The 23279-nt window shown below is 41.3% G+C and overlaps 1 protein-coding gene across 1 annotated transcript in view; it reads left to right on the top strand.

Moving 5' to 3' along the window:
* The first annotated feature begins 16770 nt into the window (after positions 1-16770).
* Positions 16771-23279, top strand: part of LOC142141583 (sodium/hydrogen exchanger 4-like) — a 54589-nt gene continuing 48080 nt past the window's right edge. Inside the window, exons 1-2 of the mRNA XM_075200200.1 lie at positions 16771-17355; positions 21444-21907. Coding sequence (XP_075056301.1) covers positions 17157-17355; positions 21444-21907 — 663 coding nt within the window. The 5' untranslated portion in view covers positions 16771-17156. The remainder of the gene's footprint in view (positions 17356-21443; positions 21908-23279) is intronic.

Genomic DNA, 23279 nt, shown 5'->3' with positions numbered 1-23279 from the left:
TTCAGCGAAACGCGCGTTGGCATTTCTTAGCTCAGTGTTCATAATATGTAATATCATCTATTCACGCTCTCACTTTTCTCTCCTACCCTTGATTGACCAATTAGCAGTTTTAGAATACATAGGGCATTTAGGGAGAAATAGTGTAGGATATTTAGCGTTACTACCATCAGGGTTCTCACGTTGTTCCCTGAGTCTATTTAACAAACATACCTTGTTCTCATATACAGACCTCTAGGAGACTTACTATCAGAGTTAGTAGATACAGGACAAACCTGAGATTCTCTATACTAGCGACCACTAGGGGGACTGCTTCTAAAGGTTCACTGGCATCTCTCCCAAATTACCCTTTACTATTTAATAACCAACTATACAAATAGGGGCTTACTCTGAAATATTACTCAATCTCCTAATAATTTTGACTATGATATATTAGTTAGTCACCACTATAACCCTTATCAAGGGGCTTCTTTTGATCTACAATGGCATCCTTTTGATCTTATATATCGTTTAAGATACTTAGAGGTCAATATTGTCAATAGGGAATATTTCTTCAATAGTGTAATTTCTATATGAACTCATCTATATCAATTCACTGAGCTAAGTTTGCAGTGGATCTACAATTTTAACAATTATTGTTTTGTTTTTTGTTTTTAAATATTTCGCTAGCTTTGGGGTTTAGGATGAAATGTTAATACACAATTTTTAAGGCATATCATTAAAAATTGATTTTATTTCATATACATATTCATACATCGTCTCTGAGTGCCCCTCAGTCACCTACTTTTCCTCTCTTTGACACTACCTTATAGGAGGCATCAGAAAGCAGGAGCCATGAGACGAGGAGCAGGACTCAGCAAGTGCAGTGAGTGTTGCTAGGTAACAGGATGCTGGGGGCGGGATTCAGACATCACAATGCAGGAGCCAGGAGGGGAGGAGCAGAGCTCAGCATGTGCAATGGATGTTGCTAGGTAACGAAAGGCTGGGGGTGTGGTCAGCAGTTGAAGTAACAGGAAATCCTGCTTTCCTGGAGGGATGCCCTGAATAGTGATGGAAAATCTATATCATGCTCTGCCAGTAGATAGCCAGCCAATAGCTGGCAGGACATACTGGGACTTGTAGTTTCACAACACCTGGAGAGCCACAGGTTGGCCATGCCTGATCTAGTTTATTACACATACTACTATTAACTCACTGGATGAGTTATATCCCTGTTAAAATTATCAATTATGTTGTTTAATATATCTGATCATTTTTAATGTTTTAAAAGGACAATCACATACAACAAACTAGTAGTGTCATGTTGAGCTATACAAAGTTAATTCTATTTTTTTTTTTTACTTTCTGAATATGTTAAGGAGAAAGGCCAAATTCAGAGAATTTTAACGTGTCACTTTTTGCTTTTAAAATATACAGTAAATTAAAAAAAACAAAAACTTACCTTTGTTCTGATCTTATTTTTCTAATTGCACCCAATAATGTCACTGATTCCCCACCATATTACCCTGCACACTGGGCCTGATTCATTAAGGAAAGTAAAGAAAAAAAATGAGTAAGTTACAATTTAAGGGGTGCATATTAGTTTATTGTTTTGCACATAAATTAAATACTGGCTGTTTTTTCATGTAGCACACAAATACTTAATAGCTTTATTTTTACACTGCAATTTAAAGTTGATCTAGGACATGTCCCCACCCCAACTATAAATCAGCCATCACATTTTAAATGTACCTTCCCCTCCAATGCAACATGGTTTTGCCAAGGTAGAAAGTTACTTCTTTTCTTTTGCTTTACTTTCCTTAATGAATCAGGCCCAATGGGATTTTTTTTTTTGCACATGAAATGGATATACGCACATCCATATTCAACAAGAAGCAGATGTGAAGATAGGTGTGGTGATAAATGCGACTGTAGGTCTGCTCTGCTCTATTAGACTGGACAATGCAAGATACGTCCAATACATATGATTCATATTTTTTGGGGTTTAGTAATAATAGTGAAAGTGGAAAATGAACCGAGGTGTTTCATGCATGCGCAGTAAAGCTGAATGGGGACCTCTAAAGTGATAACTCATCTTTTAGACAGTTTTCGTTATAGTACACAGGGCCGCCGAGAGGGGGTACTAATTACCCGAGCCCGGGCACGCCAGGGGCCCTGTCCCGGGCCCTCACTGCCACCTATTTAATTTTTTTATTTATTTATTTATTTTTAAATCCTAAAATGTATTTCTTTTTATTATTATTATTTTTTGCGGGGTGGGTGGCTAGGTGGGTGTGGCTCCACCCCCTTTGTTGGTGAGGGGGGCAGGGTAAAAAAAATCAAGCATTCAAAAAAGAAATACACGATCGCGGTGCTGGCGTCCCTCTTCCTTCCTCTCTGCATTCTTTATATACTACACTATGGTGATAGGTGTCCTGAAAGTCAGAAGTGCTAGGACATATGCCACGCTCCGGCGAGCGTGCACGGCATTATTGTGGCAATGGTGTACACAACAATGCAGGGTTTTTTTCTGTAGGAGGGTGGCCTAACGCTTTTCACCTGCTCCCAATTGTATGAACGCACCCACTACCACTTTTGCGCAAAATGTTTTCCAATGCTCAGCTATACAACAACCTCAAGGGGCCCCCCTGCCCCTTGAAGTTGTTGTACCGGGGCCCTGAAATCCTCTTGGCAGCCCTGATAGTACAGTATATATTACCTTGTTCAGCTGCTAAAACGATATAATATTATTACATTGCACAATAACAAGAATTTTGAAAAATGGGGTAGTTAACTACAATTGTACCTTAGCTTATTTTATGTAAATTCCAGTAGATATATCCATAGAAATGAATAGTGACTATATGCAACCCACACTGTCCAGTACTAACCTTTATGCCAGTGACACATTCAGCTTAGTCAAAGTTGTTACTTCTCAACCTGCCTGCTTATTGTGGCTGAATGGAGGTAATATGTTTTTCAGGGACTTTGTACTAGTACATCTATGTTCAATAAAAAGAAAAACAATTTTGGCATACGTTGTAAGCTACTGCAAAATGAAATGGCAGCCCACTAGTGTGAGCTTTGTTTTGGGTACACAAATATGTATAAATCATACTTTCTTACCAGGGGAAGATTGGGCATAGGCCTTACCGGGAAGTTTCCCAGTAGACTGGTGGCCCAACGAGACCGGCCGGAGGCTGCCTCGTATATCACTTTTTTTTTAAAAAAAATATTATTTAATTTTTTTTATTATTATTATTATTTTTTCTTTTTTTGATACCCAGCCTGGGGGAGGGGGCCAGTCGATGGGGAGTGAATTGATCAAAGGCATTGGTGGTCAGTTTACAGCAACAGAGAGCGAATTGCTACACTGCCTGTTGCTGTATGGGGTCCAACAACAATGTGCACCAGACCTGTCTGCTGTGAGGTGCGATGCTGGCCAGCACAACTTAAGGTACGTGAAGGGGCTGCCCTACAAAACTATTGGGAGGGAGGTGGAGCTGTCATACAAAACTATCGGGAGTGAGGGGGGCTGCCATACAAAACTATAGGGAGGGAGAGGGGGGCTGCCATACAAAACTATAGGGAGGGAGGGGGAGGACTGCCATAGAAAACTATAGGGAGGGAGAGGGGAGCTGTCATACAATCTATAGGGAAGAAGAGGGGGGCTGCCATACAAAACTATAGGGAGAGAGGGGGGCTGCCATACAAAACTATAGGGAGGAAGAGGGGGACTGCCATACAAAACTATAGGGAGGGAGGGGGCTGTCAAACAAATCTATAAGGAGGGAGAGAGAGGCTGCCATACAAAACTATAGGGAGGGGGGGTGTTGCAATACAAAACTATAGGGAGGGGGTCTGCCATACAAAACTATTGAGAGGGAGGGTGCTGCCATACAAAACTATGGGGAGGGAGAGGGGCTGCCATACAAAACTTTAGGGAGGGAGGGGGTTCTGCCATATAAAACTATCGGGAGGGAGAGGGGGCTGCCATACAAAACTTTAGGGAGGGATAGGGGGACTGCCATACAAAACTATGGGTACGGAGGGGGGCTGCCATACAATACTATAGGGAGGGAGGAGGTGGCTGCCATGCAAAACTATAGGGACGGATAGGGGGCTGTCATACAAAACTATAGGGAGGGAGAGGTGGGGCTGCCTATGCCAAACTATAGGAAGGGGGGGCTGCTATAATGTGTGAGGGAAGAGGGGTGTAAGTTGCGATAATGTGTAAGGGAGTTGGGAGGGACTTAATATATTGTGTGATATGAGGGAAGGGAGGGGGCTGAGTTAATAGCTCTTTGGTGGGAGGTAGGCTGTTAATGTAATGGTTGAGTTTAGGGAGGGTTATTATTTAACGGGTACTATTATATTTGTGTGGTGATAGTGGGGCAATTTAATTTATTGGTGGGCTATTTAATTTAATGCTGTGTTGGTTTGGGGCTATTAATTGAATGTGGGGTTGAGTTCAGGGAGGAAGGCTATTTATTAAATGTAAACAGTAATTATTTAACCAGGGATGGTTGTGGGAAATGCTATTAATTTATTGCTGGGGCTGTTTGGAGGGCGGATAATACGTTTATTTTTTAAATAGGAATACTATTACTTTAATGTCAGGGCTGGGTGGAGGGAAACAGATCTATTCATCAAATGTGTGTACTATTATTTTAATGTTGGTACTGGAGTGAGGCCTAATTATTAAATTTCGATTTAATGCCTGGGCTAGTTGGAGTGTTCTAAATTTCATATACCCATTTTTATTACCAAATAGGGCCTCCAACATTCCAGGATCCAGACAAGCAGCAACTGATTTAAAGAAACCAGCAGCCACTGGTGATGAAAGTTACAAGAAAAGGTAGGAGAGAGCAGGACAGTCTGCCAACAGTCTTGAATATGGTTGGGCGGTCTGGAATTTGGGTGACTGTCTTGCTTAGTCCAACTGCAAAGACAGTTGGGAGTTGCATTGTAACATGGTTTGTCCAGGAGAAAAGTTGCTAATTTTTTCCCTTACTTTTTTTAATTAATCAGGCCCAGTATGTCAAAATAATATAAATGAGCAATGTTAGTATTGGCACTATCTTACCATGGGCGTCTCTTTTCTTGTTGTGACTTCAGACGTTTCTGTAGGAAGATTTATTTAGGCAATGTGTTATTTGTGATAAATTCAGTGACTGACTTAGTTTCATTGTTATTAACTGACAACCATTTAATAAAGATGCACAAATATTTTGGTTTCCTCACAGTGGCAAAACCAACAGATTTTTAAGAATTTACACACAGGAATTATATTCCAGAATCCACTTCTTTATTATGTGATGTTTTAAAGAGAAAAGTTTGAAAAGAAAGCCCCCAAATAAACAAATTGGTGGGATGCCACCCACAGGACCATCATCATTTGCATTGTAGTCATACCTGACTGCACCCTGTTTGCTCTACTTTCCAGTGCCTGAAGAAGTTGTAATCTGCAGCAGACTAGAGGAGCCACTCTGGATTTCATTAATTTACTTATTGACAAAAGTTAATGCTAAGCAGGGGCAAACGCAGGATTTGTAGAGAGGGGTTTCCACACCACGCCACCAGTGGGCGTGACCAGAATGCATGGGGGCGTGGCTATAATTATAGACAGTGCTTGGCTGCTCTTCAACTCTTCCTATCCCCATAATATACATGGGTAATGCTGCATGCTCTACCGTTAGGTGCACGCAGCTCTCCCTTTTCAAGCAGAGCTGTGTGAAGCGGGAGCAGGGTCCAGCCATCTCAATTATACAGTACCCTAGGCTTGGATGGGGGTTTCCAGGCACTAGGAAACCCCCCCTCGGTTTGCCTATGCTAAGGGATATATTTATGAAAGGTTGAAGAGTTCTATTGGCAGCAAAAACGGCATATAAGTTATTGATTATATTTAATGTTGTCTGACGCAAAAGAAACCACTTCAGATTGGCTTCCTGTCTGTTAGGTAGGTGGTCTTGCCAGACTTTAACTCATTTACATCAGGAGCTCTTAGTGAGCAGTTTTTTGGGGAGGGGGTTAACCAATGTATTACGCCAGATCAAGAAAAGAAAATGTTAGGTAGATATTACTTACAGAAAAGAATGGTCTTAAAATATTGATTTAATTAATAATTATTTATTCATTATAAAAGCAGATACTATTGATTTATTCTATTATTAAACGGGGCACAAATTAATTATTTATTACTAAAGGGGGCATGAATAAATTATTTATATATTAAGGGGATACAGTTAATTTAGTAAATATTGAAGGGGCACAGTTATTATTCAAACATTAATATAGTGGCACATTCTTTTTCATTTTTCCCTGGTACTCACTGGCCAACAGAATCAGGAGGGCTACTTAGGATTGGGCTGGGAATCCTTAACAGCCTGTGGTTTGAGCCATCTAGCCTGTCAGAATCACCTCTATTAAGCTGTTTTCCGGCGGGTTGAAAAATCACATCTTGCAATTTGTATGGTTAAAATGTGTTAAAATTGGGATGGCAATTCCATGTGTGGCACTTTGAAAATAGCAGGTTTTCAGCAATTTACTGTCCGTTCATACTTACATACATCAGTGTCTGCAAATTGCCCCCCCTAAAAAGAAAACAACAACAAACAATGGGGTATATTTACTAAACTGCGGGTTTGAAGAAGTGGAGATGTTGCCTATAGCAACCAATCAGATTCTAGTTATCATTTATTTAGTACATTCTACAAAATGACAGCTAGAATGATTGGTTTCTATAGTCAACATCTCCACTATTTAAAACCCGCAGTTTAGTAAATATACTCCATAGAGTGAAGGGATATCAGCAATGTTCTCATTACATATCGCAATTTTGCGTTTTTTAATCTTTTTTTTTATCATTGGTTAAAGTGAGGAGAAATTAAATTGGAAAGTTAAAAATGCATCCCATTAAAAGTATAGGATGAGACCCCACCTCTGCTCACTCTGAGCAGGTGCAAAAATAAGTGTAGGAATTGGCCCTAAAAATTCATCCTCTCCTCCGCTTTATCTTATTTCAGTCTCACTCCACAGATATAGGCACATCGGTGTGCCGACTAAATACAGCCTGTTACATCCTTTGTCAACTCCTCCCATAATCCAATGCAATCTTCCATTTCTCAAAAAAAAACACATTTTGTTCTGCCAATCCGTGCGCTTTTGTTTAAAAGTTTGTTAGAAGTTTGTAAGTTTTTAAGTAATATAATCTGCTGGAATGTAATAGTACAAACCAGATACAGGAAAAACTGATTTTTACATTCAATTAGTTCAATGATAGCAATGATGTAACGTACTGAAGGTTCGATGATGTGTATTTCACATTATTTCTTTGTGAGTGAAGGGTTTTACTTGATACAGTAATTGCAACATCCCTGCAGACTTTATCCAGAGACTGTTTTCTATTTTTCACTCGCCAAGATTGTTTGACCTTTTTGCAACAGCTAGAGAAGCTGTTCTTCATTTTCCTGCCACTGGAATTTTTGATAAGTACATACTTCAGTTGTTCTTTTTTTTCATTGTTACCTTTCTATATAAATAGATTATTTTATCAATGATTCATAACAGAGCTTTAAAAGATAATGGGCTAGATTTACTAAACTGCGAATTTGAAAAAGTGGAGATGTTGCCTATAGCAACCAATCAGATTCTAGTTATTATTTATATAGTGCATTCTACAAAATGACAGCTAGAATCTGATTGGTTGCTAGAGGCAACATCTCCACTTTTTCAAACCCGCAGTTTAGTAAATATACCCCAATAAGTCTCTAAATAATATATGTAAAGAGCTAATATTTGCACAAGAAGGGCCTGAGTCATTAGGAAGAGCAAAGCATAAAGAAAGGAGTTATTTTGCACCTGGGCAAAACCATGTTCCATTTGAGGGGGAGGTAAATTTAAAATGTGGGGACAGATTTATAGTTGTGGTAAGACATGTCCTAGATCAACTTTAACTTCAGTGTAAAAATAAAGCTATCAAGCATTTGTGTGCTACATGAAAAAAGAGCCAGTATTTAACTTATGTGCAAAATAAAACTAATTTGCACCCCTTGCATTGTAACATGGTTTGTCCAGGAGCAAACTTACTCCTTTTTTCCCCTTTGCTCTCCTTAATGATTCATGCCCAAAATGTGTCTGTGGTTTTAGTATTGGGATCCCAGAAATACCTTTTCTAGAGTTTTTTTTTAATCCTAGTAGCAGTTTGCTGGCTATGTATCTATTCTATTCCAAATACAAACACCATTTCCTGTACCAGCCTTGGCACAGGGTAGGGTAGCTTACAGTTATATCACAGTGCTGTGTGCAACAATTGTAGCTATACATTACACATCCTTTGCAACTTTGCAGCACTGAACAATACCTGACTCTTCCCTGTTAAGGTTGCATCACCAAGGTGGCCAAACAGTTGATTGCAATCTACCAGTAGATAGTGGTCAGGTATTTGGTTGACCGAGCGGCTTACTGACAGGTTTGGAGACTATAGACATGAGCCCAACTGGCTGTCACACTATGGGGAGATGTATTGAGCAGACACCTATGTACTCTTCTCTGCAGGGTCGTCTTGCTTTCTTTCGACTGGATAAATTTGCATTTCTGGGGCTTTTTGCTTACATATTCCTATGTGTCCCAATATGAATGAGCTGCATTGTGTCTGCCCATTGAATGGATTCAGGTGCTTCAATACAGCAGTAGATTACAAATACAAGATTGGCACTGATGTGTTTTGTTTCTAATAGCCCTGGGTATGCAGTTGTTCAGCAATTTACCTGCCACTTTGCTGGACTGAGTCATGGAGCTACAGAGGCAATCCTCTCAGAGACCTGAGACAGACCAGGCTAGAGGTTCCAGAGAGAACTGCCCTGCAGTCTGAGGCTACAAAGATGGCTACCCTGCATCCTGAGATCCAAAGGAGGATTTTTCTACATCATGAGATTTTACAGAGAGCTGAAGTGAGTTATGGTGTGCCAGAGGCAGTCCTCTCAGAGACCTTGGGCAGACCAGTCCGGAGGTTCTAAAGAGGACTGCCTTGCACCCTGAGATTCCAGAAATGACTGCCCTGCATCCTGAGATTCCAGGGAATATTTCACTGCATCTTGAGTTTCCAAAGATAGATGGCCTGAGTCATGAAGTTCCAGAGGCTGTCCTCTTCGAGACCTTGAGCAGACCAGTCCAGAGGTTTCAGAGGGAACTGCTCAGTTCCCTTAGTTTGCACAGTGGAACACCTGACACCCTGAGAATCCAGAGAGGACTGATGTGCATCCTAAGGTTAAATAGAGGACTTCCCGGCATCAAGTAAACATGGTAAACTTGCTACATGTTAATTTAAACCATTTTATAAGCATTTGTTGAAATGTCAATACAACTCTTTGCATGTTGTTAGTGAACACTATATTTATATGTATGTTTTTCATGTTTGAATGCTTCCCCTGCTCTCAAGAAGAGGTGCAGACGGCATTAGGATGGTGGGACATTTTCTTGGGGACAGAGGCATGCCCATTACCCTGACTCTTCAGAGATTCCTACCTTGCATCTTTAAGTTGCCAGAGATGAAAGCCCTGCACCCTGAGTTTCCAGGGAGGCTTTGACTGCGTAATGAGGTTCTTGAAAGTGCTGGTCTGCATCTAGATTTTCCAGAAGCAGTCCTCCCAGAGACCTTTGGCATGGTAGTGCTTAGGTTCCAGATTAGATCGCACTACTTTCTGAGGTTCCAGAGAGGTCTGCCTTGCCTCCTTTGTTCTAGACAGAACAGGCCTGAGCCCTGAGGTTTCAGAGTTCTTTAGTGGCATTCCCATACACAAAGGTAGATATGCAACATTTTAGATTAAAATATTGTATGAACATGTTTGAATTGTTGATGCTACTATTTGAAGTTCATTTCCCAATATTATATTTAGTAGTATGTTTTTTTTTATTAAAAGCCTCCCATACCCCCATTTAGAGGTACAGATGGCATTGGGAGAGTGGAACCTCTTCTTGGGGTTATGGACGTTTTCATTACCATGAGTCTTCAGAGAGTCCTGCCCTGCATCTTGATGTTCCAGAGAGAATGGCTCTGCACCCTGAGATTACAAAAATGACTGCCCTGCATCCTGAGATCCAAAGGAGGATTTCGCTGCATCATAAGATTCTACAGAGAGCTGGCCTGAGTAATGGTGTTCCAGAGGCAGTCCTCTCAGAGACCTAGGGCAGACCAGTCCAGAGGTTCTAAAGGTGACTGCCTTGCAACCCTAGATTACAGAAATTAATGCCCTGCATCCTGAGATTCCAGGGATGATTTCACTGCATCATGAGGTTCCACAGAGAGCTGGCTTGCGTCATGAAGTTCCAGAGACATTCCTCTCAGAGACCACGGGCAGACCAGTCCGGAGGTTCTAGAGAGGACTACCCTACATCTTGATGTTCCAGGTAGAATAGCCCTGCATCACGAGGTTACAGAAATGACTGCCTTACATCCTGAGATTCTAGGGAGGATTTCACTGCATCTTGAGTTTCCAAAGATTGCTGGCCTGAGTCATGAAGTTCTAGATGCTGTCCTCTTTGAATCCTTGGGCAGACCAGTCCCGAGGTTCCAGAGGGGACTGCTCTGTTTCCTGAGTTCCACAGTAGAATGCCTGGCACCCTTAGGTTAAAGAAAGGACTTCCCGGCATCACGTAAACATTGAAAACTTGCTACATGTTAATTGAAAACATTTTATAACATTTAAAATGTCAATAGAACTCTTTGCATGTTGTTAGTCAACATTATATTTATATGTATGTTTTTCATGTTTGAAAACTTACTCTGCTCCCAAGAAGAGGTACAGATGGAATTTTGGAGGGTGGAACCTCTTCTTGGGGGCAGGATCATGGCCATTACCATGGCTCTACAGAGAGTCCTGATCTGCATCTTTATGTTCCAGAGAGGATGGCCCTGCACCCTGAGGTTACAGAGAGGTCTATGTCACGATCTGCCTCCTGTTTGCCAGGAGCTATGTTAGTATTTCTGGATACATTTAGCCTGCAGTACTACCATGCCACCAAAGGGGCCAATGTGGCCCTTGAACTGTTTCTCTTCCTGCTGAGCTAAGCTCGTTTTCTCAGGATGATTCACACCTGCCACTACTCATTATAAGACTACCTCGCCCAGCAGTCTGGGCCAGATCATCAGATCACTCAACCTGATAGGAAGCAATCCTTTAACTCCTGTTCCTGGTTATACTTACCTGTATACCTGACCTTGTGGTTTTGCAGTTCATTCCACTGCTGTAGACACAGCTCATCATCTATCTGGTTCCTGAGTTATACACCTATGTGGATCTCTGTGCCTCTGCTATCTAAAGCTCAATGCTTCTCAGTGTAACATGTTCAGCTTTCTTCCACCATTACCTACTGTCTGCTCTCAAGTGTTTCTGCAATACCTCGCTTCTGAGTCTCACCACCTTCATAGAGGTATTTGACCCTGCAACCCACAGGCTACTCGTCTCACCACCTTTCCAGAGGTATCCAACCCTGCAGCCCGCAGGCTACTCATCTCACCACCTTCATAGAGGTATCTGACCCTGCAACCCGCAGGCTACTAATCTCACCACCTTTCCAGAGGTATCCAACCCTGCAACCCGCAGGCTACTCATCTCACCACCTTTCCAGAGGTATCCAACCCTGCAGCCCACAGACTACTCCTCTCACCACCTTCATAGAGGTATCTGAACCTGCAACCCGCAGGCTACTCATCTCACCACCTTTCCAGAGGTATCCAACCCTGCAATCCGCAGGCTACTCATCTCACCACCTCTTCCAGAGGAATCCAACCCTGCAATCCGCAGGCTACTCATCTCTCCAAATTCCTAGAGGTATCTGACCCTGCAACCCGCAGGCTATTAGTCTCACCACCTTTCCAGACTTAACAAACCCTGCAACCAGCAGGCTACTCATCTCTCCACCTCTTCCAGAGATATCCACCCTGCAACCACTGACTACTGCATCTCTCCATCGCCTTACAGTATTGCCTATTCCAATCGGCAAAACTGTGGTTATATTAGTGCCTTACCGGTTATTGCATCCTGAATCTGTATTACCCGTGTTTCTAATAAACTACTTCATTCACCTACTTTCTCTCTGTGGTCCTGCCTTGGGAACCCTGACAATCTGACCTGCATCCTGAGATTCCAGGGAGTATTTTACTGCGTCATGAGGTTCCACAGAGAGCTGGCTTGTGTCATGAAATTCCAGAGACAGTCCTCTCAGAGACCTCGGACAGACCAGTCCAGTGGTCTAGAGAGGACTGCCCTGCACCCTGACATTACATAAATGAGTGCCCTGCATCCTCAGATTCCAGGGAGGACTTCACTGCATCTTGAGTTTACAAAGATAGCTGGCCTGAGTCATGAAGTTCCAGAGGCTGTCCTCTTCGAGACCTTGGTCAGACCATTCCAGAAGTTCCAGAGGGGACTGCTCTGTTCTCTGCATTTCCACAGTGGAACCCCTGGCACCTCGAGAATCCAGAGAGGACTGATGTGAATCCTGAGGTTAAATAAAGGACTTTCCAGCATCAAGTTAACATGGTAAACTTGCTACATTTTAATTTAAAATATTTTATAAGCATTTGTTAAAATATCAAAACATCTCTTTGCATGTTGTTAGTCAACATTTATTTAAATGTATGTTTTTTCATGTTTGAATGCTTCCCCTGCTCCCAAGACGAGGGTGGAACCTCTTCTTGGGGGTAGGGGAATGCCCATTAGCATGGCTTTTCAGAGATTCCTTCCTTGCATCTTTAGGTTGCCTGCATCATAAGGTTCCAGAGAGGAAAGCCCTGCACCCTGATATTCCAGGGAGGATTTCACTGCATCATGAGGTTCTACAGAGAGCTGGCCTGAGTCATGAAGTTTCAGAGTCTGTCCTCTCAGAGACCTCAGGCAGACCAGTCCAGAAGTTCCTGTGAGGACTAACCTGTGTCTTGAATTTCCAGAGGGGACAGCCCTGTGTCCTGAGCTTCCAGGGTGGAACGCCTGGCACCCTGAAAATCCTGAGAGGAGGTTAAAGAGAGCACTTCCCGGCATCAGGTAAACATGGTAAACTTGCTACATTTTAATTTAAAACATTGTAAAAGCATTTGTTGAAATGTCAATATAACTCTTTGCATGTTGTTAGTCAACATTATATTTAAATGTATGTTTTTCATGTTTGAATTCTTCCCCTGCCCCCAAGATGATGTTCAGAGGGAATTGGGAGTGTGTAACCCCTTCTTGGGGACATGGGCATGCCCATTACCATGGCTCTCCTGAGAGCCCTACCATGCATCTTTAAGTTACCTGCATCCTGAGGTTCCAGAGACTTCAGCCCTGCACCCTAAGTTTCTAGGGAAACTTTGACTACATATTGCGGTTCTTGAAAGGTCTGGCCTGCATCTTGAATTTCCAGAAGCAATCCTCCCAGAGATCCCTGGCATGGTAGTTCTTAGGTTTCAGAGTGGACCACACTACATCATGAGGTTCCAGAGAGATCTGCCTTGCCTCCTTAGTTCCAGACAGAAAAGGCCTGAGTCTTGAGGTTTATCCACCAAGGTAGGTATGCAACATTTTAGATTAAAATATTGTGCAAGCATGTTTGAATTGTTGATTTTACTATTTGAAGTTCATTAATCAATATTATATTTAGTAGTAGTTTGTTTTTTTTGTTGAAAGCCTCCCCTGCGCTAAGAAGAGTTACAGAGGTCATTGGGAGGGTGGAACCTCCTCTTGGGGGTGTGCCCTTTATCATGTCTCTCTAGAGAGTCCTGCCCTGCTTCGTGAGGTTCCAGAGAGGATTGTCCTACACACTGTGGTTACAGAAATGACTGCCCTACCCTACATCATGAGATTCCAGGGAGGATTTCACTGCATCATGAGGTTCCAGAGAGAGCTGGCCTGAGTCATGAAGTTGCAGAGGCAGCCCTTTCAGAGACCTCGGACAGACCAGTCTAGACGTTCCAGAGAGGACTGCCCTGCACCCTGAAGTTATAGATATGACAGTCCTGCATCCTTCGATTCCAGGGAGGATTTCGCTTGTCTTGACTTTCCACAGGGAGCTGGCCTGAGTCATGAAGTTCCAGAGGCAGTCTTCTCAGATACCTTGGGCAGACCAGTCCAGAGATTCCAGAGTGGACTACCCTGCACACAGAGTTCCAAGAGAGTACTGACCAGTGCCATGAGTTTCTAGAGAGGACTTTTGTGGCTCCTGAGGTTAAAGAGAAAACTGCCCTCTGTCCTTAGGTGGAAGAGACAGTCCTTTCAGAGACCTAAGACAGAGCAGTCCTGAGGCACCAGAGAGGACTGACTTGTGCCCTGAGTTTCGCTAGCAGTACGTCTTGCACCCTGAGAATCCAGAAAGGACCCAATCTGCATCCTAAAGTTAAAGAGAGGAATTCTCTGTGTCATGACGTTCAAAAGGGGTGTCCTCTCAGTGACTTAGGACAGAACAGTCTGATGTTCCAGAGAGGACTGACCTGTGCCCATCGATTGGCGAGAATACTGTTCACTGCCTTGATTTTCCAGGGAGGAATTTTCTGCACCCTGAGACTCCAGAGAGGACAGACATGTTTCCCAAGATTAAAGTGAGGACTGCTCTGCATACTGAGGTTCAAGACTCAGTATTCTCAGAGACTTAGAACAGAAAAGTCCTGAGGTTCCAGAGAGAACTGACCTTTGTCCTTAGGTTGCAGGGTGTACTGTCCTGTGCGTTGATGTTGCATATAGAATTGCCCTGCGATTCCAGAGAGGACAGACCTGAGCTCTTAGTTTCAAATGAAGACTCCCCTGCCTCTTCAGGGCTTCAAGAAAGGACATACCTGCATCCTGAGGTTACAAAGAGGGCTTGCCTTTACCCTTAGATTGCAGAGAGGACTGCCCTATGCCCTGATTTTCCAGAGAGAAAGGCGTTCCACCATGACAATCCTGAAAAGACTGCTTTGCTTACTGAGATTCCAGACAGTGTCTGACTATTATTATCAGATGGCGAAGATACAGATGGAAACAATACTGACACAAAAATCCGACAGTATAAATACTGACATGGAAAAAATGTAAATACAGACATGGAGCCTGAATCATAAAGGAAAGTAAAGCAAAATAATGATTAACTTTGAACCTTGGCAAAACCATGTTACAATGCAAGGGGTGCAACTGAGTTTATTATTCTGCACATAAGTTAAATACAGCTATGCTACTGCCAGACCCGCCTGCAGTAAACAGTGAAATCAATAAAAAAAAGTTTAAAAAATAAAACAGCATATCCCCCTCCTCCCCAGTCATATTAACCCTAATGCTGCTAGCCTAGGGATGGCCGGTGGATGATCGGGGAGACAATCAGCATGGGTTCCATCCGTTTCTCTTCCAACCAGCCCTAGGCTTATCCAGTCGTAGCTGATGGTACCATAGCATAAGGGTACACGAAGCAGGGGTTCCCTCTGCCATGATGACAACCAGACCCAGGCTGGTCAACATGGGACTGGATTCCCTAGGGAGTTGGGGTTAGCAATAAAAATGCAGACCCTCTCCCTAGGGGGACCCAGCCCCTTGCTGACCCCTGGGCAGTGGGTGTGGGGTAATAAATATGTAAAAAAAAGAAATAAATGAATTAATCACTATTTTATAATGGTGAACTACATGTCCCAGCACACCCATGGCTGTTAGGACATGTTGGCACTTGGGCAACCACAAGTGCCAGCATGCACTGACACCCAGGGCCCACTGTGTCCTGTCGTGCACCAATGTATAATGTAAATAAAATACACCCTTCATTAAAACCACAACATTTTTATTAAAAAAACAAAACAAAACATTTCTTACTTGCCAACTCTGTTCTTCTTTACGATCCAGTCTTGTAAGCGTTTAATCCAAAGTGAGTGCTGTAAAAGAAAACAAATAACCCCAAAAAATATTCCAAAGGATGTAAAAAAAAAAAATAAGCCCAAAAATATTCCAATCTTCCATCTGACATCTTGATACCCAAAACAATCCGTCCGGAACATGCTTGGCAAAGCTGAAAAAAATCACGCTCTGCAAGTCCTAATTTATGACTGATTACTTGCTAAAGTCTCTGTGAATCAGTAGGAAATCTCTAATTATAAGTGGATAGCTAGTTCGGGTGTTCATCATCATTCGCTACTTACACCTGCCTGTGACCACATACAAATAAAAACACTTTTTCAGCTGTATCTGCAAATACGTCCCAGGCTGAATCCAAGTGCTCCAATTTCAATTGCTAGAACACGCCCTTAATGTATATTGCCTACGTTACAAAATTTTTCTCCCCCATCATGTTTTTTCAGGCGTAAGGAGTCAAAAGTGCCAAAAAGTGGCAGGTCTGCTTAGCCGCAGTTGCATATATTCACTTTTAGAGCATTCACAGTGTGAAAAAAATGCAAAGATACGCTATGCAAACTGACGTAAATCTCACTTTGAATCAAGCCCAGAACGTTTCCTTAAAACTATAAAATGCTCCTGTGTTCTTGGAGCCAAATATTTTGAAAGCTTTACAAAATGTAAATTAGTGAAACATTTTATTCATGACAAATTTTTATAAAATAATATGGTTTAATAAGTATAAAGAAGTGTTAGTCTATATAAAATAGTATCAACATATTGTATAATACTCATATTTTCATATGAAATAGCAGTTTACATGACTTTTCACAAGGTGGCAATCTTGTTATCTGCAAACATTGACTGGCAAAGCTTGTGTCCACACAAACCACACCTGTGCACACCACGTTACTACTGATGTCAGTGTACTATGAATATCAGGTTTCACAATGGCAGACCTAGTAAGTAACAATTGGGCAGACTTACCTGTTCGTGGAAGGAACTTGCGTAAGCTTTCCATTTTAAAGAAAATGAATGGTATCCTGGGTACATTTTCTGACAAGGTGGCTTTTTCCACAGAGAGGAACATTTGACTTCCAGCATCATATTGGGCTGTTAGAACTTTATACAGTACTTTTTGTGTATATATATATATATATATATATATATATATATATATATATATATATATATACCTATTTTTAAATGCAAAAAAATACTTTGCACAGATTAATGTTTTTATGGGTGACTCATCTAAAGTATATTTTTATTTTTGGAAGATGATGTCTTGTGGAATTAAATTTTCATCATAACATGGTGTAGGTGTTGCCAAATTAAAGACTCAATTACTGCTTAAATATGGAACTCAGCATTTTTCTAACAATTCTGATGCTTTTAAAAAACACACGTGGAAGCTCAGAGATGACCACAGAAATCCCTGTAAGGGAAAATTCAGGAACAGATGCAAGAATACATGCCTTTACTGTGGATTATGACCTGGTGCAGATCCCCTATGAAATCACGCTTTGGATTATACTAGCTTCTTATGCTAAACTTGGTAAGTTCTTTACATACAATACAGAGCTACGTCTCATAAAATGTAACATTAAGTCCTAACATTTGTGCTTAGATAACATTATAAAGCAAGACAATTGAAATTCACCCATGGAGAAGGATCAGCTATTAAACGAAACAATAAAATAAATATACCTGTTTTTCAAACTGTTGTATCCAAATCATTTTCATGTACAATTTTTAGATACAATCATATTCAATGGATTACGATGTTGACAGATGACTAAAACAGAAAATCAATATCAGAATAATTTACATTTAGATGCTAAACAAAACAATGTTTTTTTTTAAATGAGATGTTATTACTGTTTTAAGTTGCATTAGCCAGCTTTTTAAAATAAAACTTATCAGGACATACCAGAACATATAGTCAGTGTACTAATATAAAATGGCATGCTGGTGTTGTTTCCTGAAATTACTATGATTTTGCAATAGCATACGTTGTATCTTTCTAATATTATTTACATTATTGAAAAAAATATTTTAGGTAATAAATATATCTATTATTAATATTCTTTTGTTAATATTAATGTAGTAATAAATTAAATTAGCATGATATACTCTTTAAAATGTCTAATGTGAGTCATAGTTCCTTTACTTTATTAGATAATTAAAAGGCACAACAGACCATTCATTTACCCATTTTATATAAAGCCCTGGTGCCTTGCAACAAGGAGACTTCAGGTTTTCACAGGGCACATCAAAGAAATGATAATCAAGTGCAACACAAGATCAACCTCAGGGCCTGATTCAGAGTGCTTTTTGCCAAATTTATGGTGTGGTGCAGAATAGTCCTGGGTAACCCAAATCAGGTTTCCATGACTGACTTGTAGAGCAAAATGTCAAAAGCTTGTCATCGTAAAGTCCCACCCTCCTTCCAAAAAAGCCGCAGCCAGCACTAAGCTATGACAGGCTGGGTTGGTAACACTGTAACAAGGAAACATGCAGCGTGAGGTCACCCTGTCATAATCTCACACAGTCCCAGCTTGTACAGCATTTGGCTGAACTCATTAGCATAATTGTGCCTACAAAAAATATGTACAATTCACCAAGGAAGTTCAGCCTCATGGTTAACAGACAGGGTCGTGTGACATTGTGATGCTATGGGTTTCCTTGTTATAGTGTCACCAGCCTGTCATAGCCCAGTGCCGGTTGCTGCTTTTTCGGGGGACCCTACACTGTTCACCCACCCAAATGTGTTAAAATTAAGCATCAGTCTCTAAGTCTTTTGGAGAACTAAAGGCAAGTGACAAAAACACTGTTTGCCTAAAGCCCCTTGTTTTTTAAGCTGCTATGACAAGAAATAGGATCTATCATTGAGACACAGCTCCTCAGTATCGCTGAATAAAACTCAGCGCTATCATATAAACCTAATGCTATATAATCTTTCCCCCTCTGAAGAACACTGGGCAAGGATTGGGAAAATAAGTCAATCAATATATTTATTAAAAATCCCACGGTTTGGTGCAGTGTGGGGCTGGAGGTTAATGAAATTGCCCCCATGCCCTTGGAGTGGGGTTTCATCCTGGCCCCACCTGGTGTGTTGTTGGGTAAATACAAATATCAAATCCCCCGAGCTCTTGAGGAAGAGTTTCTCCCACTCAACTTGGTACACTCAATTTGATGCAGCGTGGGGCAAGGATGATATTAAAAACTCCTGTGACCTTGATGGATTTTTTCTTTTTGTCCTGGAGATGGTGGAGGATGGGGTAGAGCAGTGGCTTTGAGTCTAATGCTAGTGATGTACCCACTACTTGACTCAGTGGGGAACAGGCCAAATGCTTGAAGAGCTACCTGTCCTCCCTGGAGCAAGTGTAGGACAGAGAAATCTAAGCTTCCAAACTAATGCTGGAGGTCCTACCGTCTTTTAGTATCAAGTGGGTGGTTTGACTGAGTACTGGCCCCAGCCTAATGCTGGCGGCCCTATCCACTTCCATCTGGAGCCACATGAGGGCAGAATTATGAACCTAAGAGAGAACATTAAATGCCACCTCCAGGGTTCTCCCCTATCCTTCATGCCTTTGTGGAATAGAAAAGCTTAAGCAAGTTTTTGTTGTCCAAGATTAAAAAGTAAATAAAGTTAAACAAATGAATGAAAAATTAAATTTGGCCTCCCTACATCTTGATTAGACTTAAAAATACTCTGTAACCATTATTATATTTCTGGCCTTGAAGTCTTAATTCAACAAAGTCCACGCAATAAACTGCACTAAAAAAAAACAAAACACCCCACCTCCCAAAAAAAAAATCTTGCTTTTTCATCATTCATCATAGTCCATGTAAGTTACAGGAAATCTTAAAAAAAAAGAGAGAAAAAACACTCACCTCGCTCCTGAATTCTGGTCTCCTATATCTACTCTTCTGTCCTCTAAACTGTGATTGAAGCTTCCCATAGTTCAGATGCGAGAGAAGTGGGGGAAAAACCTGTTATATTAACATAGGTCAAGAATACTTGCAGCTCTCCAGCTGTTTCAGATATACAATTGCCAGCATGCTGTAGTTCCATAGCAACTGGAGAGCCAAGGGAAGGCTAGGGCTCCCCATTCTCCTATTGTCCCTACCTTCATCCACCCAGAAAAGAGTTAGGAAGAACCCCAGAACAAGGCTACTCTTCCCCAATCCCCACTAGCTCTAAAGTGTAAGGGAAAGAACTTCAGCACTAGGCTAAGGGCTATCTAATTCACTCTACCCCACAACCAAGTGGAAAGTTCACCCTGTCACTACCACCTCCGTGATTTTTTTATTTTAAATATGAAGAACATCATACTAAAGTAGACTAAGGGTTTCTCTGCTCTCCTAGACTGCTGCTTTGTAAGTAATGGAACATAATTTGAAAGAAACACTTGTTACCAAAATCATGTGACACTTTCCTCATGAGATACCTTACCTTGTTTTTACATCTCCTATGCCCTGATTGCTGTCTAGAAATTATTTTAGCACTACCAAGGAATTATGCTTATTGTCAGTGAGCATGGTGATAACTTGGGAGAAATTGTGTGAACTTTAAAAACTGAAACCCAGCATATGCTATCTAATATATAAATGTCTAGTGGCATCTGTGTGTGGAAAAAATAAAACTGAGCTGCAGCGCCACCTGCTGGGCAGAGTTATACACTGACCTACTAAATTCTTAGTGTGTGTGGAAAAAAAAAATCAGGAAGGGCTGAAATTTGGTATACTAAGATGTTTGTAATTTGTTCATTGAATTTGTTAATTGTTAAAAGTGTTTATAAAGATTTAAAAAATATATATATATATTTCTTGAAGGAGAAGTGACAGTTGGGAGTGGTTGGTGGTTGCCGGGGGTGACAGTGGGGAGTGGTTGGTGGTTGCCGGGGGTGACAGTGGGGAGTTTTTAACAGCTTAAGTAGCTTGATTTGACTAGAATACATGAGTATCATGCACGGGTTAACTGACCTACTAAATTCTTAGTGTGTGTGGGAAAAAAACCCTCAAAAAGGGCTGAAATTTGGTATACTGACATTATTGACGAGTTGAGGGGTCAAACTCATTTTCGTGAGGTAATTTTACCTCATGAACACACATGTGTACAGTGGCGGATCCAGGGGGGTGCGATCGGGGCAATCACCCCCCTAGCAGGGGTTTGCTGCCGACGGCTGCACAGTATGTGCAGGTCCGTTTGGCAGTGACAGTGTGCTGCCTGGCTGCTCTGATTGTGTTTTAAACACACTGTTCCTGCCTGTCACTGCCGAGCGGACCTGCACATACTGTGCAGCCCCCGGCAGCCTCAGAAGTCGGAAAGAGGGCGGGGCCTAAATCACCCCGCCCTAACATCCCCCCGGGGAACAAACATTTTCTAGAATGCAAGAGTATCATGCACGGGTTAACTTGTATTAATATAAATAATAAAGGATTTTAAATATTAAAATGATAGCAAGAGTAGAGGGATTCAATAATTGTCAGTATAAGAACATGTACTGAATCGTGCTGTCCTGCTGCCAACCACTCATATATAATGTGTATGTGCGTGCAACTTGCCTGAATAGACCAAGCACGCACCATTGTGTTATTAGAAATCTACAACTCTCACATCTTACTCTTATCCTACAGGATTTCATCTCTACCACAAATTACCATCAATAATGCCAGAAAGTTGCGTCCTGATTGCCATTGGTGTACTACTTGGGGCAATCATTTTTGGAACAGATCACAAAGCACCACCTGCTATGAGGACTGATATTTATTTCCTTTATCTTCTGCCTCCAATTGTGCTTGAAGGAGGATATTTCTTACCTACTCGCCCTTTTTTTGAAAATATTGGAACCATTATTTGGTGGTCAGTGATGGGGACCATTATTAATGCTTTTGGCATTGGCATTTCCCTATATGGTATCTGTCAGATTGAAGCTTTTGCATTAAGTGATGTATCTCTGCTACAAAATTTGTTATATGGAAGCTTGATTTCGGCAGTGGATCCCGTAGCTGTCCTTGCTACCTTTGAGGAAATATCTGTCAATGAACAGCTATACATGATGATCTTTGGAGAATCACTGTTGAATGATGGCATAACTGTGGTAAGTATTTATGTACCATAAAATTAGACTTGTTAAAAAGGTATCCACCTCTTTTGGTGCAGATATGATCACATTACAATGTGTGCTAAATTTATATAAAGAAAGAAACATTTAAATAGTTTTTGTGTTTTTTCAACAATTCATACAACAATTTTAAATATAACTCTTTATCTCATCATTTTAAGAACAGCAAATGTTCAGAAATTATTTGTTTAGAGCTATTCCTAGTTTTTAGGCATTATGTTATCTCTAGATTCTAGAGATTATGGGGTAAATGTATGATACTCCGGTTTCTTCAACTCCCGCGAGTTCGGCGAGATAACAGCTAAAATTTAAAGCGGCACTGCCTTGTAAAGGGAAACTTGCCTTTACAAGGCAGCGCCACTTTAAATTTTAGCTGTCATCTCGTCGAACTCGCGGGAGTTGAAGAAACCGGAGTATCATACATTTACCCCATAATCTGTATATCAACAAGTAACTACTTAGATGTAATTGGATAGGAAAAGACCATGGAAATCTCTAGGGAAGTTGGGTATCCTAATGTTCTTCAATATATTGATAAAATTTAGTGTAAAGCTGGGTATGGCCATTTGTCCTATTATCACACTGTGCCTTAGTGGTTAGCACTTCTGCCTCACAGCACTGGGGTCATGAGTTTGATTCTCGACCATGACCTTATCTGTGTAGAAATTTGTATGTTCTACATCATTTGCCATGTGAGCAGAGTTGCCATAGTAGTCACATGACATTGTGCAAGAAATGGTTATTTATGAAAAGCACAACATGTGCATGCACAGCAAATATTTTTTATGCAAACGCACCAACCTCATTGCCGTCCACACAAACAGGACTAGCTATACATTTTGGAAGTCCCTGCTAGCAAATGCTTTGTGCAACCACGGGGCAGCGTGGTGGCTAAATGGTTAGCACTTCTGCCTCACAGCACTGGGGTCATGAGTTCAATTCCAGACCATGGCCTTATCTGTGAGGAGTTTGTATGTTCTCCCCATGTTTGCGTGGGTTTCCTCCAGGTGCTCCGGTTTCCTCCCACACTCCAAAAACATACTGGTAGGTTATTTGGCTGCTATCAAAACTGACCCTAGTCTGTGTGTGTGTGTCTGTCTGTGTCTGTGTGTTAGGGAATTTAGACTGTAAGCCCCAATGGGGCAGGGACTGATGTGAGTGAGTTCTCTGTACAGCGCTGCGGAATTAGTTGCGCTATATAAATAAATGATGATGATGATGAACCATTTGCAATATTGTGGTCTAACATGGAACTATGAATGCCAGCAAAATGAAAAACATCACTTCAAAGTCCTCTCTACTATTTCTTTTGGTCCACCACCTTGATTAATCACAGCTTTTTCATGTT

The sequence above is a fragment of the Mixophyes fleayi genome, chromosome 2 (assembly GCF_038048845.1).
Source record: "Mixophyes fleayi isolate aMixFle1 chromosome 2, aMixFle1.hap1, whole genome shotgun sequence".
NCBI lineage: Eukaryota > Metazoa > Chordata > Amphibia > Anura > Limnodynastidae > Mixophyes > Mixophyes fleayi.
The sequence above is the reverse complement of the archived record's forward strand: the minus strand, read 5'-3'. Positions and strand labels throughout refer to the sequence as shown.